We start from the raw sequence: 12,667 nt of genomic DNA on the forward strand, positions 1-12,667 counted from the left end.
CTTTGTAGATCCCAAACTGTGGGAACATGGCAGAGAGGCTGCTGAGGATCCCAGCTCAAGGTGACCAGGACCTTTTACATGCGTCTCAATATTTCCATGAAGGACTTGACTCCTAACTAGTCCCCAGCCAATTGTCTACCAGGACCTGAAGCCGACTCCTAAGAATGCAGGCATTTCCACCAATGACAGTAGAGTTTCTGCCTCACCCCCCAGGGTGATGTCCCATCTCTGTGAAAAGCCACTTCCCAACGATTCAGAAGAGTCTTCAAGGGGCTGCTCCCAGTAACCCCACTCATCCCAGAAACAGGACAAGACTCGTTGGTCTTGTATGAAGGTCCCTGGGGTCTGGAATGGACCCATCCCACCCAAGAGCTGCTTCTCTTCCACTAGTGATGGAATCACTGGTGCTGTTGCTCAATCGAGTTTTCCCAAAAAAGTCAGACCTTGCTCCTCTGAAAATATTTTATTGATAAATTAAGAGCATTCCCCTCCCACCCAACTGCTATAAAGTCTCCTAGATGGGTCATGGACCCCTGTGGGTGTCACATGGAGGAAAGGGAGTCCCATTCACACAGGGGTGGGATTCCTAGGCATGGCAGAGGTGGGTAGGGGGCCTGAGGCAGGTCCCAGGGTCCTCTGAGGACAGCCCCTCTCACTCAGCACCAGAGTGGGGAGTGGTGGTCAGGAGTGGAGCACCTTGGAGCTTTATTGCTGGTGAATGCCAAGGAAAATGGGACCCCTGCCAACCTAGATTTGCAGCTGAGGGCATCAGCACCCAGGGCTCCAGAGAAGGTGGCACTGATTCCCAATCGATAGAGCCTGGCTGCTGACCCACCCACCCAGGGACCCCTGGATGGGGAAGGAATCTGGAGAGGTATCTGAGCCAGGGAGGATTGGGGAAGGATTACAGTGTGCAGGTCTCGGGCAGGGCAGGCGCCAGAAAGGGGCATATCGCAGGGTAGCAAGGTGGCCACCTCTTCACAGGTCTATGGTGTCGCTGCCCACGCTCAGCTCGTCGATCTGTCGGCAGGCGTCCAGGAACTGCTCCTGCAGCAAGGCCTCCTCGGCCTGAAGCTCAGAAGCAGGCTCTGGGGAGTCACGAGAGGGTGGGGATAGGGCCTGGTAGGATCCTGAGGCCGGGAGGCTGGGGCTGCTTCCTGAGGGCCGCGGGGGACTGAGGACGCAGACCAGAGGGCAGCGCGGGGGCCTGTCGGGGCTGGAACACAGCAGCATGGACGAGCTGTCCCGCGAGAGTCCGCAGAACGAGCCAGATGAGACGCTGCTGCCTGCGGGCCAAGCCCCAGGGGAGGGGAGCTCCGGGGGCGCAGGGGGGCCAGGGGCCTCCCCTGATCTCTCACTGGACCTGCCCCCGGTCCCCAGCGAAGCGGTGCGGTAGAGGCCGAGCCCAGGCAGAGCGTCCTCGAAGGCAGGGCCCTGGAAGAGGCCAGGCGCAAGCAGGGCCTCGCTGCAGAGGGCCTCCTCGATGCTGCGTCGCAGGTTGATTGGGGAGGGCGGGCGGAAGTCCACGGTGTAATCGCTGCAGGGAGAGGAAGCCGGGGACGGGGCCGGGTTGGCCGCCGCGCCTTCGAAGCCCCGGCAACCTCCACCCTGGAGTAGGAGGTCTGGGCCTGGCCCTGCCAGCGCGCACAGCTGCAGCAGCTCCGCGTCCCCGCGAGCGATGGCGCTCCCCAGGGGCTCCTTGTCTGGGGGCCCAGTGACCCAGCCTCCCGGCAGCAGCGGAGCCGCGTGGCCCGGGGACAAGCGGAAGAGCTTGGCCCAGCAGCGCGGCGGCACGCGAGGACTGCAGAGCGCCGGGTAGAGGCCCAGCAGCGCCAACGGGAGCGCGACGCCCACCTCGCCCAGGCGCAGGCCTAGCTGGAAGGCCCACCAGGGCCAGGGCCCTTCCAGGCCGGATTGGCCGCCGTAGCCCAGGGCGTGCAGCACCTCATAGCCCTGCAGGGCTCCGCTCAGCAGCCCGAAGGTGCCCGCCACCGGGGCCGTGCGCGCCGCGCGCCGCCAGGACTCCCGAGGGGCGAAGGGGCTGCGCCCCTGCGGCAGGGGTGTGGCGCCCTTGAAGCCCGACCCCCCCAGGGGCGCCCCGGCCCGCCGCCGCCGCCCGCCCCAGCAGGAGAGCGCCAGCAGCAGCCCCGAAAGGAAAGCGGCGAGAAAGGCGTGCAGCCCGCGCGAGGCGAGCCGCAGGGGCCGCAGCGGGCGATGCGCGGCGCTCCCGAGGGCGGCGGCGGCCGCCAGCCCCAGCCCCAGGAGCAGCAGCGCAGCCAGGCCGGCGGGGCACCGCGGCGGGCGCGGCCGGGCCAGCAGCAGGCAGGCCAGCCCCAGGCCGGCAGCCAGGCAGGGCAGCGGAAGGTCCTGCAGCAGCAGCCAGGCGAGCGCGGGCAGTCGATCCCTGTGCCCATAGGCGTCGTAGAAGAGCGGGAAGGCCCGCGTGGTCCCGGCCGACAGCAGCAGCAGGTCCAGCAGCGCCAGGCAGGGGGCGCCGGGCGGGCAGCGCCAGGGCAAGAGGGCCAGAGCCAGCAGCGCCAGCAGGGCAACCAGGCCGAAGAGCGCGCCTACCCCGTACACGTGGGCCTCCCAGGCCAGCCCCCAGCGAGCCCTGGCCTCTGCCCAGTCGGCCTCCAGGGTCAGGAAAAAGAGGGGCCTCGGCGCCTCGGGAGGCTGCCCCTCGCGTTCAGGCAATTCTCCCACGCTGCAGGACCCTGGCCCACACTCTGGCTGCCCCGAAGGGTTCCCGAGGCTGGCGGGAGGAGAGAGGTCATCTGGGCCAGAGATGGGGACTGTGGGGTCTGTGGGCAAAGAACGTTTGGCTGAGGCAATGATGCAGCCCTCCCCTTACCCACCCCACAAGCAGTAGCCTGAATGCCAGTCAGAGTCCCCTACGGTATCCAGGACACACTTGTCTTACATATGAGACTCTCCCCACCTCTTGGCCTCTCACCTTTCCCTCCCCCGCGCCCTTATTCAATGTCTTCGCTGGAGTTTCAGCTGTCATCCTTCCCCTCTTCCTTCTCCTACTTCTCCCGCTCTGCCTCGGCCCCCCAGCTCCCTGCTTGGCTCGTTTGTGATTCTACTAAAGAGTTTTTCTCTGAAGTCACAGAACTTTACAACTGGAAGGAGCCTTAGACACCCCCTCCAGTTCAATCCCCCCACCAGAAAGGAAGCTTTACGAGAACAGGGATTTTTGTTTCTTTGCTCACATCTGAATCTCCATACTTAAATTAGTTTCTGTCACACAGTTGGAATTTAGCAGATATTCATTGACTAAATGAATCCCTGTACTGCCGGATGCAGATACTGAAGCTCTTCTGAGAGGCAAAGTGACCTGCCCAAGGTCACAAATGGGCAGAGCTGCACCTAGAACCCAGGTCTGAACATCAGTCTGAGCCCCTTTCTGTGATTCCAAAGCCTCTTTCTAACATTAGTGTGCTTATCTCTTGTTCTGCACCCCTGACTCCCAACCCCCAACTTAGTGCTAGGAGGAGCTTCCCTGCCCTTTTTCAACTACTCCCCCACCTTATCTCCATCTCAAGGAAAAGCCCACACGTGTGCATACACAGATGCACGCACACACACACACACACACGTACATCAGGGGAGAGGTAAGACAATGCTGTCTCAGCACTCTGAGGAAAACATCATTTCTCCTTATTCATTGGCCTTCCTGCCTGCTACACCCCAACCCTTAGCCTATCCATGGCAGTGACCCCTATCCTGCCTCATCCACAAAGCCATTGGTCTAACTGTCTTAATATAGATGCCTCCATGCTTCTCCCCACACTGTACGGAAGGTGACATTGAGATGGACTCCCCCAGGTCTCAAAAGGTGCCCTTAGGAACTCCCAGGGAGAAACTCTTGGGGACATCATAGTGGGATAAAATGCCATCTAAGTAAGTGAGCCCCTCAGTTGCTCTGGGGTTTGCTATCTTGGGTCCCTAGCCTCATCCTGTGCTCCAATACCTTCCCATATCCCTTGGAAAAAGGGAAGTCAACTAAGAGAGGGTGAGGAGTAAGATCCTTAATTCTACTCTTCTGGAGCAAGAGAAGAGTTGGGTAGAGTTAGACTCAAGGATTCTCCCCAGGTCCAGGCAGCAAGGGAAGATGCTGGAAGCTGAACCTCTATCTGCCCTCACCTACAGATTCAGCAGGACCGCAGCCACAGGCAAGGGTGGAAGAAGAAACGATGGCGAAGGATGTGGACAGCCTGGCAGGGATGGATAGGTGGACAAAAGACAGATATGGAATGTGAGAGGAGGGTGCCTGACAATCACCCAACTGCCTGGCCCTGCCCTGGCCATGCCCTAGCTGGACAACACAGGAAGACCCCAGGAGCACCCCCAGCCACAGGCAGGGTCAGCTCATGCAGGGGACACTCAAAACATAACAGTTCTAGGCCTGGCGCGGTGGCTCATGCCTGTAATCCCAGCACTTTGGGAGGCCGTGGCGAGCAGATCACCTGAGGTCAGGAGTTTGAGACCACCCTGGCCAACACAGCAAAACCCCATCTCTACTAAAAATACAAAAATTAGCCAGGCGTGGTGGCACATGCCTGTAATCCCAGCTACTCTGGAGGCTGAGGCAGGAGAATCGCTTGAACCAGGGAGGCGGAGGTTGCAGTGAGCAGAGATCGCGCCTCTGCACTCCAGCCTGGGTGACAGAGCAAGACTCTGGCTCAAAAACACACACACACACACACACACACACACAACAGTTCTTAAAAATAATAAATGCGTAAAAGATAAACAAAAAACATAAGAGTTCTGAGAACAAGGAAAAGGAAGGAGTGAGGGGGCTGGCAGGTGGCTCTGAGAGAAGGAAAGGGAAGATGGAATTGGACAACTGGGGAGGGCAGAAAGGAAGCAGCCAAAACATTAAATATACACAGCTCACTGCCAACTGCAAGTGGCAGCATGCGCCGTGGTTCCCATTCCATCACATCCTCAAATCTGAAATGAGTAAGAGTACCTACTGCATAGGACTGTTGTGAGAAAAATGAGACAACGTGTGTAAAACTCTGGAAAACCTGGTGCATAATGATCCTTCAGTCAAGATTGTGTCGTTATCATGATCACCAGCTAATGTTCTTCGCTGATCCATCACCTGTTTGTGTGTGTGTCAGTGTGACTACCTCCGGTCTCAAACAGGTTCTTGATTCAATTAACTAAAGGCTGCAGTCTGTTTTCAAAGCCTTTCACAGTCCTAAACTTGTATAGAAAGACAACGATTAGTCAAATAGTGAACATCAACACATTGTCTCACTTTATGAACTCTGTTTAACTAATAACTTTGGGTTTTTTGTTTGTTTGTTTGTTTGCTTTTGAGACGGAGTCTCACTTCATCGCCCAGGCTGGAGTACAGTGGCATGATCTCAGCTCACTGCAACCTCCACCTCCCAGGTTCAAGCAATTCTCCTGCCTCAGCCTCCCAAGTAGCTGGGATTACAGGTGCATGCCACCATGCCCGACTAATTTTTATATTTTTAGTAGAGATGGAATTTCACCATATTGGCCAGGCTGGTCTCGAACTCCTGACCTTGTGATCCACCTGCCTCAGCCTCCCAAACTGCTGGGATTACAGGCGTGAGCCACCACGCCCGGCCAAATAATACTTTTCTGATGGCCTACCCACCCCTTAACACTAATAAAGACACCAGCCATCAATTAAACGAGAAACTACTTAGCTGGGAATGGAGAGCTTGCTGATCAGGTGGCATAGGTCTGGCAATGGCAGGATCAAACGCACACACCACCTCACCCCTCATTCTTTGGTCCCTTCAGATGCCCTTGCCCAACCCACTTCCTCTGCAAAGTGATTGGGTTTGCTGTATCTCTCTTTGGCCTCTGTGGCCTCTGCAGAGGGGCAGGAAGACATGACCTAGGAGCCCACAGTCTGACCCAGCCTGTCACCCCCTTACCACACCCTCTTTATTCACTGTACAGGTAAGTGCAGCTGTCAGAGGTTGGCTCCAATTCACCCTCTTCCATTTTTACTTCTCACCCATGGGCCACAGGAAACCTTATCTCTCATCTCTATACCTAAGCTCTATGGCAACTACAGCAAATTTCAACATTCATAAGAATCCAGGCTGGGCTGGTGGCTCACGCCTGTAATCCCAGCACTTTGGGAGGCCAAGGTGGGCAGATCACAAGGTCAGGAGTTCCAGACCAGCCTGGCCAACATGGTGAAACCCCGTGTCTACTAAAAATACAAAAATTAGCCGGGCATGGTGGCAGACACCTGTAGTCCCAGATACTCAGGAGGCTGAGGCAGGAGAATCGCTTGAACCCGGAGGATGCAGTGAGCTGAGATCACACCACTGCACTCCCGCCTGGGCGACAGAGCAAGACTCTATCTCAAAAAAATAAATAAATAAAAAATAAAATAAAATAAATCCAGAAAAGGAATAAAAACCAGATAATAGGCAAAGTACAGGGATGGCTCAAGTGTCATAAAAGGAGTTCTGAATTAGAAACACTGATCCCATGCTCTGCATGCCCCACACTGGTCCAGGTGTGAATGGGGACAGGTGGAAAAAAAACCTGGCTTCTGCCTTTGTAGGGTCCTCTTGACCTCATCACCCATCTCCCCATTGGAGGCTTCTCCAGAAAGAGCCTTCAGTTTTCCCCAGAAGAGTCCAGAAGATAGTCATCTCTGTTCCTCCCTTCCCAGGATCTCTCTCCTGAGCAAGCCTCCTTTACTGGGAGGTCCCTTTCTGGCCCTGTGGGCCCTCTTGACCTCAGTGGCCAGGAGGAGAGGAGATATCAATGTGAATAACTGGTGAGGCAGGCGCTGGCTGGGGAGGGGTTGTGGGAGGGAACAGTTTGATTCATGGAAAAGTCAGGCCTGATTATCCACCAGCTGCCCAGATCAAAGGGCTAGGAATCATGTCTCCACTCTGGATGCTGGAAGCTACAGTCCATTCAGTGGCCTGGCCCCATCCCTCTCCCCACCCCCACCTCCAGGTTCATGGAGGGTGGTTACACTTTCTAGGGGTGACACTCAAAATATTTAGCAACTGAGTTGGCACAGGTGCCAGCCAATCAGAACTGACACCAGCCAGAGTGGTCAGGGAGTGGAGGGGAACCCTCTGTGGACTAAGCGAGGTGGGCACTGATTAACTGGCATGAAAGCTGCACACTGATTAACTTGATAACTGTTCTGGTATGTATGGACTGAATACAGGCTCTGTCTGAGGTGAAGGGGACCTAATGCAAGAAGGGCCTAGGAGTCAAAGGTTAGTTGCACTTAGGTTAGAAAGATTCTAGAGGCAACACAGAGAGACTCCCTTTGTATGGTAACTGCTTGATACAAATACACACACACACACACACACACACACACTCTCTCTCTCTCTCTCTCTCTCTCTCTGCTGGCAAGAGCAAGGCCCATTGGCGTTCTCTCCAGGAGGCCTATAGCTCTCCTGGGTTTATTTAGAAGTGCAGTATCAGGGGCTGGGTTCCTGCAGCTACCAGGGAGGAGGGGGAATGAGGTGGGGCCGCCAGCCTGCCCGGCTGCACTGCCTCTGATACTGTCCAGACTCATTAAACCTGCCTGGCCAGCGCTGTCACCAAGGCCGACAGATTGCCAGCCAGCATCCTTCCCCTGAGGCACAGAACCTGCCTCCCACCCCCAATCACATCCTGCCCCTGCTGCACGCTGAGCTGGACAGGGGCATAGCAGGCCCCTCACCCACCATCCAAGGGAGTGCAGTGACTGTGGCTGGAGTGAGCCAGAGAACCAGGTCATGGGTAAGGTCTGGAGCTGGAAGAAGCTGGGGAGACCAGTGGTTTCCACTGCTGAGCCTAGTGTGGGGTGACTGAGAAGTTTCACAGCCACAGTAAACCTTTTGCAGAGCAAAGCTGGGCCTGAAAGCCCCTCAGTCCCTCTCCATGACTCCCTGCCTCATCCACCAGAACCTCTCCTCCAGCTCCTGTGCCCTCTGCTGTGTGGTTTGTGTTGTCCCACCACTGCCTGGGGCCAAGGCTGAGGTTTCTGAGAGGTAGGATCTGGAAGTGGATTTGGGATGCAGTGGGGGACAGAAGCAAGGTTAATAGCTACTATTTAATGAGCCTCTACTTTGTGCCCAGCATCATGCTGAGAGCTTTGCAATAACTAGCAAGTACTATTATTAAACCCTGGGTCTATGAGAAAATTTAGGTTCAGAGAGGTTAAATAACGTGCCTAAAGTCACTAGCTAGTGAGTAAATAAATTGTAATTCAAAGCCAGGTCTCAAGATTCCCGAGCCTGTGGTCTTTCCTCGTACCACCAGCTTGTCCGTGTGCATGTTCTGAAAGGCTTTCTTGAACGAAGGTGGCATCTGCCTGCTCAAGGTCTCCTCCTCAGTGTCTTCCCAATGAGAAACCCAGCTCTGCCCATATCTGACAGCATGTCATGTCAGATCAGATGGCAAAGGAAAGAGCCCCAAGGTTGGTGGGGAGTCAGGTCAGGCAGACTGGAGTGGAGGGTGGGGTTAGTGCCAGGGCTGTGGAAATCATGAAGAAGTTCCTGTGTCCGTTTGTCCCTGATACATCTGTCTACATCCTGCTCTGCCTCTCATTGCAAAACTCTCAGGGGACCATTACTTAACTCTGTGTGGGACTTTCTCCAGCAATACTTGCTCTCAGACCATTCATATATATCTCCACGGTGATGATGAAGAGAATGATGATTATGATTATGATGACAATGAAATAAAAGGGTCCCAGAACACTGATGAGTGACTAGCATGTAGTAAGTGCTCAATAAATAATTGTCAAGTTCAAATGAATTGGATACTTACCTAATGATGTTGTTGCAATCGAGGCAAAACTTAGGGAAGCAGCTGGGTCCAGAGGACTTGGGCTGGAGAGCTTCCTCTCCAGGGAGTATGGGGGCAGGGACAGAGTGGTACCAAGGAACCCTGCAAAGGGAGCACATGGGGCTCAAGTGCCACCCCACCAACCAGCCTTGCCTCTGGGAGTTTGGAGAAAATTATGTCCTTCCCCAGAGTTTGTCCTAAGGAAGTCACTGTCCCAGGAATTGTAGCCACATGCTAAGCTCATGTACACCATGAGCTAAGCTACAAAGAGCAAACCAGATTCAGTATGGCAAAGAGAATACTCCTTCCGTGGAAGTAGTAGCCCATATCCTAGGGCCTGGAAGAAGCAATGCAAGAAAGTAAAAAAAGAAAGGTACTTGTTAGGCTCCTAGCACAGCGCTTGGCACGTAGAGGTGTTCCACAATAGTTTATTGCAATGAAATAAACTCACCCAGAGAACCTGAAACTCCAGAGGCAGAGCTTGTGGATGTAGTTTCACCTGGGGGGCTCAGGCCGGAGAAGTTCCGGAGTGGGGACAGAGTAGTGCCAAAGAATCCTGCAAAAGAAGCCCAGGCTGAAGCTGCCTCCTACCTGCCAGGGGTGCCCAGCAGGGGCTTTCCTTGGGATGGGGTGGTTACTCACCAAAGGGTCCCAGGCGCCCAGCAATCTCTGCCAGGCTGGCCCGCAGGCTGGGCAGCAGGGGCAGCGTTCGATGCCCAAGCGTGGGGGCTGCACCTGCTCTCAGTGCCATGTCAAACTTCAGCTCCAGCTCGCTCTGGTGGGGCCTGGGAGCACTGGATGGAAGTGCTGTCACCATCAGAGCAGTGTCCCAGGTCACAGTGCTCCTCCTGGGCTGATAGGGGGCAGTGGGCCCATCGCTGGGCCCAGAGCGCCGGGATGTGGACTCCGGAAGCAGGGAGGAGGCCCGGGGCTTTGAGCCACCTTCGGTGGAGCCCCACTCAGTGAGAGAGTTCCCTGAGGAGCCCACCAGCAATTCCCAAAGGGGGTCAGTCCTCAGCCCACTGGCCACTTCTTCCCCTGGCTCCTGGCCTGGCCCAAGAGAGAGTGGCTGGGTCTCTGTGACTGGGCTCCCCCAGACAGCAGCAGGTCCCCGAAGATGGAATTTGAAGTTAAGTCCCAGGTTGAGAGACAGCACAGAGGCCTCACTTTGAGGTGCGGGGGTCAAAGTGGTGACAGGGGCACCTGGGATGGAAGAGGTGGGCTGGGGGCCCACAGTAGCAGCAAACAGGATGCAGCAGAACAGTCCCAGCCCTAGACAGCCATGCCTGGCCATGGCCCCACCTGGCTTCAGGTGGCCTTGGTGGGCAGGGACTCAGTTATTCAGCACCTTTTGAGGAGGAAGGTCCTGGAGAGAGGAGAGGCCCTGTGAGCCCTGGCTGTGGCCACCCTCTTCCCTTTCCCAGGATTGGATGTCCCAGAGAGAGGCTTCTGATCTCAGAGAAGCAGGTAGTGTGGGCAGGATGCAAAGTGTCCTGTCCATGGCTCTGGCTCTTCTTGCCGGGCCCTTCCTGTACCTTCAGGCCCCAGCACAAATCCCTGCCTGGGGGTTCCTCCTTCCCCCTCTGCTCATGCAGAAACTGGGGTCTGACTGCAACCAGGGGCCCTCATCCTTAACTAGTAGCAAAAGAGATGGACTTGGGCTTCCAGACATGGATTCCTCTCTTCCTTCCCTCTGCTGAGCCTCGAGTATTTACAGAGGCTTACCGTTTGCCAAGCACCCTTCTGGGCATATAACTGTGAACAAGCAAGCCCTTCCGATGTCTTGACCTATTCCAACCCCCACCTCCCGCCCCGGCCAAAAGTGCTGGCGCCCTCACTCTCAGACCCCAGGGGGCAGAGGGCCTCGGGAGGGGTAAAGCCAGAGCTGAGTGAGCTGGCCCAGTCAGAAGGCCGCCCAGGCTCTGGGCCAGAGAAGCAAGGTTCCCAATCTGGCAGAAGCACCTTCCCTCCCGCCCCTCCCGTTTCCTGGGGCTGGGCCTGTTCCCTTCCCTAGGACCCTTGAAGTATTCGGGGGAGGGGCAGCTTGGCGATCTCCGGCTTCCTGGAGGAGAACGCCAGGCAGGCAAGCTGGGCAAACTGCAGGCAGCTGCGGCGGACTCCTACCCCCTCCCCAGAACTCTCTCCTCTGTGCGCACACATCTGGTGGGGGAAGGGAGGGTGAGCCAGGGACACACGTGCACCCGGCACCCTTACATCACACACATAGCCACACCTAGCGCCCGTGACACACTCACCCTTCACATACCCCTGCCCCTGCACGCGCGCGCGCGCGCGCACACACACACACACACACTCTGTCCTGCCGAGCCACTCTCCTCCCTGCATGGGTTCAAACCCAAGCTCTGTGAGCCCCCGGCCTCCCCTGTCTCTCTCTCTCTCTCTCTCTCTCTCACACACACACACACACACACACACACACACACACACACACGGCATGTACTGTACGGAAAGATGCACACCCCCTACACACATTCATACACACAGACATGCCACACACCGCCATCCCCCCACACTCGTACACGCCCACCACCCCTCACAGGCACACATGCACACACGCGCGCGCACACGCACACACACCCCCAGCCCGGACCGGCCGACCTGCTCCCCGGGGTCTCTCCCGCAGGCAGGTCTCCTCGCCGAGTCTCCGAAAAGGGGCGGTCGTGGCGGCCCTGGCGCCCGGCTGGGCAACGCTTCGTGGTGTCTCACCGCTTCTCTCTGTTGTGCCCAGCGCCCCGACTGAAGATCCGGACCTCCAGCCCCCGGCGGCCCTTCGCCTAGTCCAGAGACCGCAGCCTCGCCGCCCCGCTGCCCCTGATCCGCCCCCGACCCGGCCCGCGGCCCGCAGCGCTCTCACCAGGCGGGCGGCCAGGCCCCGCGCTCCGCACTCCGCGCTCACTCCCAGCGGCGCCGCCTCCTGGCTCCGAGCCTCGCTCCCCGGCGAGGCCGCCCGCGCCGGGGCTCCGCGGCAGCCGGCTCTGACTGCCCTCCCGCCCGCCCGCCCTCGCTCCCGCGCCCTCTTTCCTCCTCCTCCTCCTCCTCCTCCTCCCACCCAGCCCGCCGCCCGCGGTCCCCCCACACCCGGGCGGGCAGGCAGGCGCTCACAGCAGCGCGGAGCCGCGGCCACCTCGGTGCCGGGCGCCTCCACGCGCGCTCATTCACCCAGCGCTGTCAATCAGCCGCGGCGGGCGCCTCGCTGTGAGCCTGGCGAGAGCAATCACACACTCCCAGGGCGGCCCAGCACACACATCCACACGCGCGCCAGGAAACACACTCGCAGGTCGGAGGGCGCGCGCACACACGCGCACACATGGCAGCCTGCCCCAGGATGGCACCCCGGGCAATAAGAGCCCCACCGTTTGCTAAGTAGAAGTACAATGGACAATTCTACTTCCTTTATCTCATGAGTCCTCACCGCAACCCTGTGTATGTCGCCACTTTGCAGACAATTAAATGAAGACACAGAAAATTACCGAATTTGCCCAAGATTGCACAGCTTGGTAGAAACTCGAACGTCTCCCTGCCGGCCCTCTCCACCACCTGGTGGTTTTCAACAGTTGCACTGCTACACAGCAGTTCACTTCACCGGTGAACTGCCAAATGCCAATCCCTGTGTGACATGTCTTTTCGCTAAAACTGATCTCTCAAAAATACTGTTTCAGAAATGTCTGCCAGAAAGAATGGTGAGCTAAGCTGCTTGTGAGAAGTGGATTACAACTGGTTTCTAGTAAGAGGTGTGAGGAGAACAGTAAAATCAAAGGCTGGGTTCAGTGGTTCACGCCTGTAATTCTAACACTTTGGGAGGCTGAGGCAGGATGATCGCTTGAGCCCCGGGGTT

General features: G+C 57.1%; 1 protein-coding gene across 4 annotated transcripts; it reads right to left on the reverse strand.

Annotated features, from left to right (window-relative positions):
* Positions 1-448: 448 nt before the first annotated feature.
* Positions 449-11,816, reverse strand: PRRT4 (proline rich transmembrane protein 4). 4 transcript variants are annotated; one of them, XM_019030308.2, is made up of 6 exons: positions 11,431-11,816; positions 9,454-10,177; positions 9,263-9,367; positions 8,794-8,913; positions 2,572-2,801; positions 449-1,537 (listed from the first exon to the last, which is right to left on the reverse strand). In XM_019030308.2, exons 2-6 carry the CDS (start codon positions 10,103-10,105, stop codon positions 1,355-1,357), a joined length of 1,290 nt encoding a protein of 429 aa, XP_018885853.1. In that variant the 5' UTR covers positions 10,106-10,177; positions 11,431-11,816; the 3' UTR covers positions 449-1,354. The 4 variants fall into 4 exon arrangements, with proteins under 4 accessions (XP_018885853.1, XP_055248189.1, XP_030868493.1 ...); XM_055392214.1 differs by lacking the exon at positions 2,572-2,801; XM_031012633.2 differs by having other exon boundaries at positions 449-2,801.
* Between the last annotated feature and the right edge of the window lie 851 nt (positions 11,817-12,667).

The sequence above is a fragment of the Gorilla gorilla genome, chromosome 6 (assembly GCF_029281585.2).
Source record: "Gorilla gorilla gorilla isolate KB3781 chromosome 6, NHGRI_mGorGor1-v2.1_pri, whole genome shotgun sequence".
Lineage (NCBI taxonomy): Eukaryota > Metazoa > Chordata > Mammalia > Primates > Hominidae > Gorilla > Gorilla gorilla.

Coding starts and splice junctions, on each gene's coding strand:
- PRRT4 (XM_031012633.2), bottom strand. CDS start 10,105: ATGGCCAGGCATGGCTGTCTAGGGCTGGGACTGTTCTGCTGCATCCTG. Junction 8,914..9,262: donor TGGAGTTTCAGGTTCTCTGG/GTGAGTTTATTT, acceptor CTCCCTTTGCAG/GGTTCCTTGGTACCACTCTG. Junction 2,802..8,793: donor GATTGCAACAACATCATTAG/GTAAGTATCCAA, acceptor CTTTGCCCACAG/ACCCCACAGTCCCCATCTCT.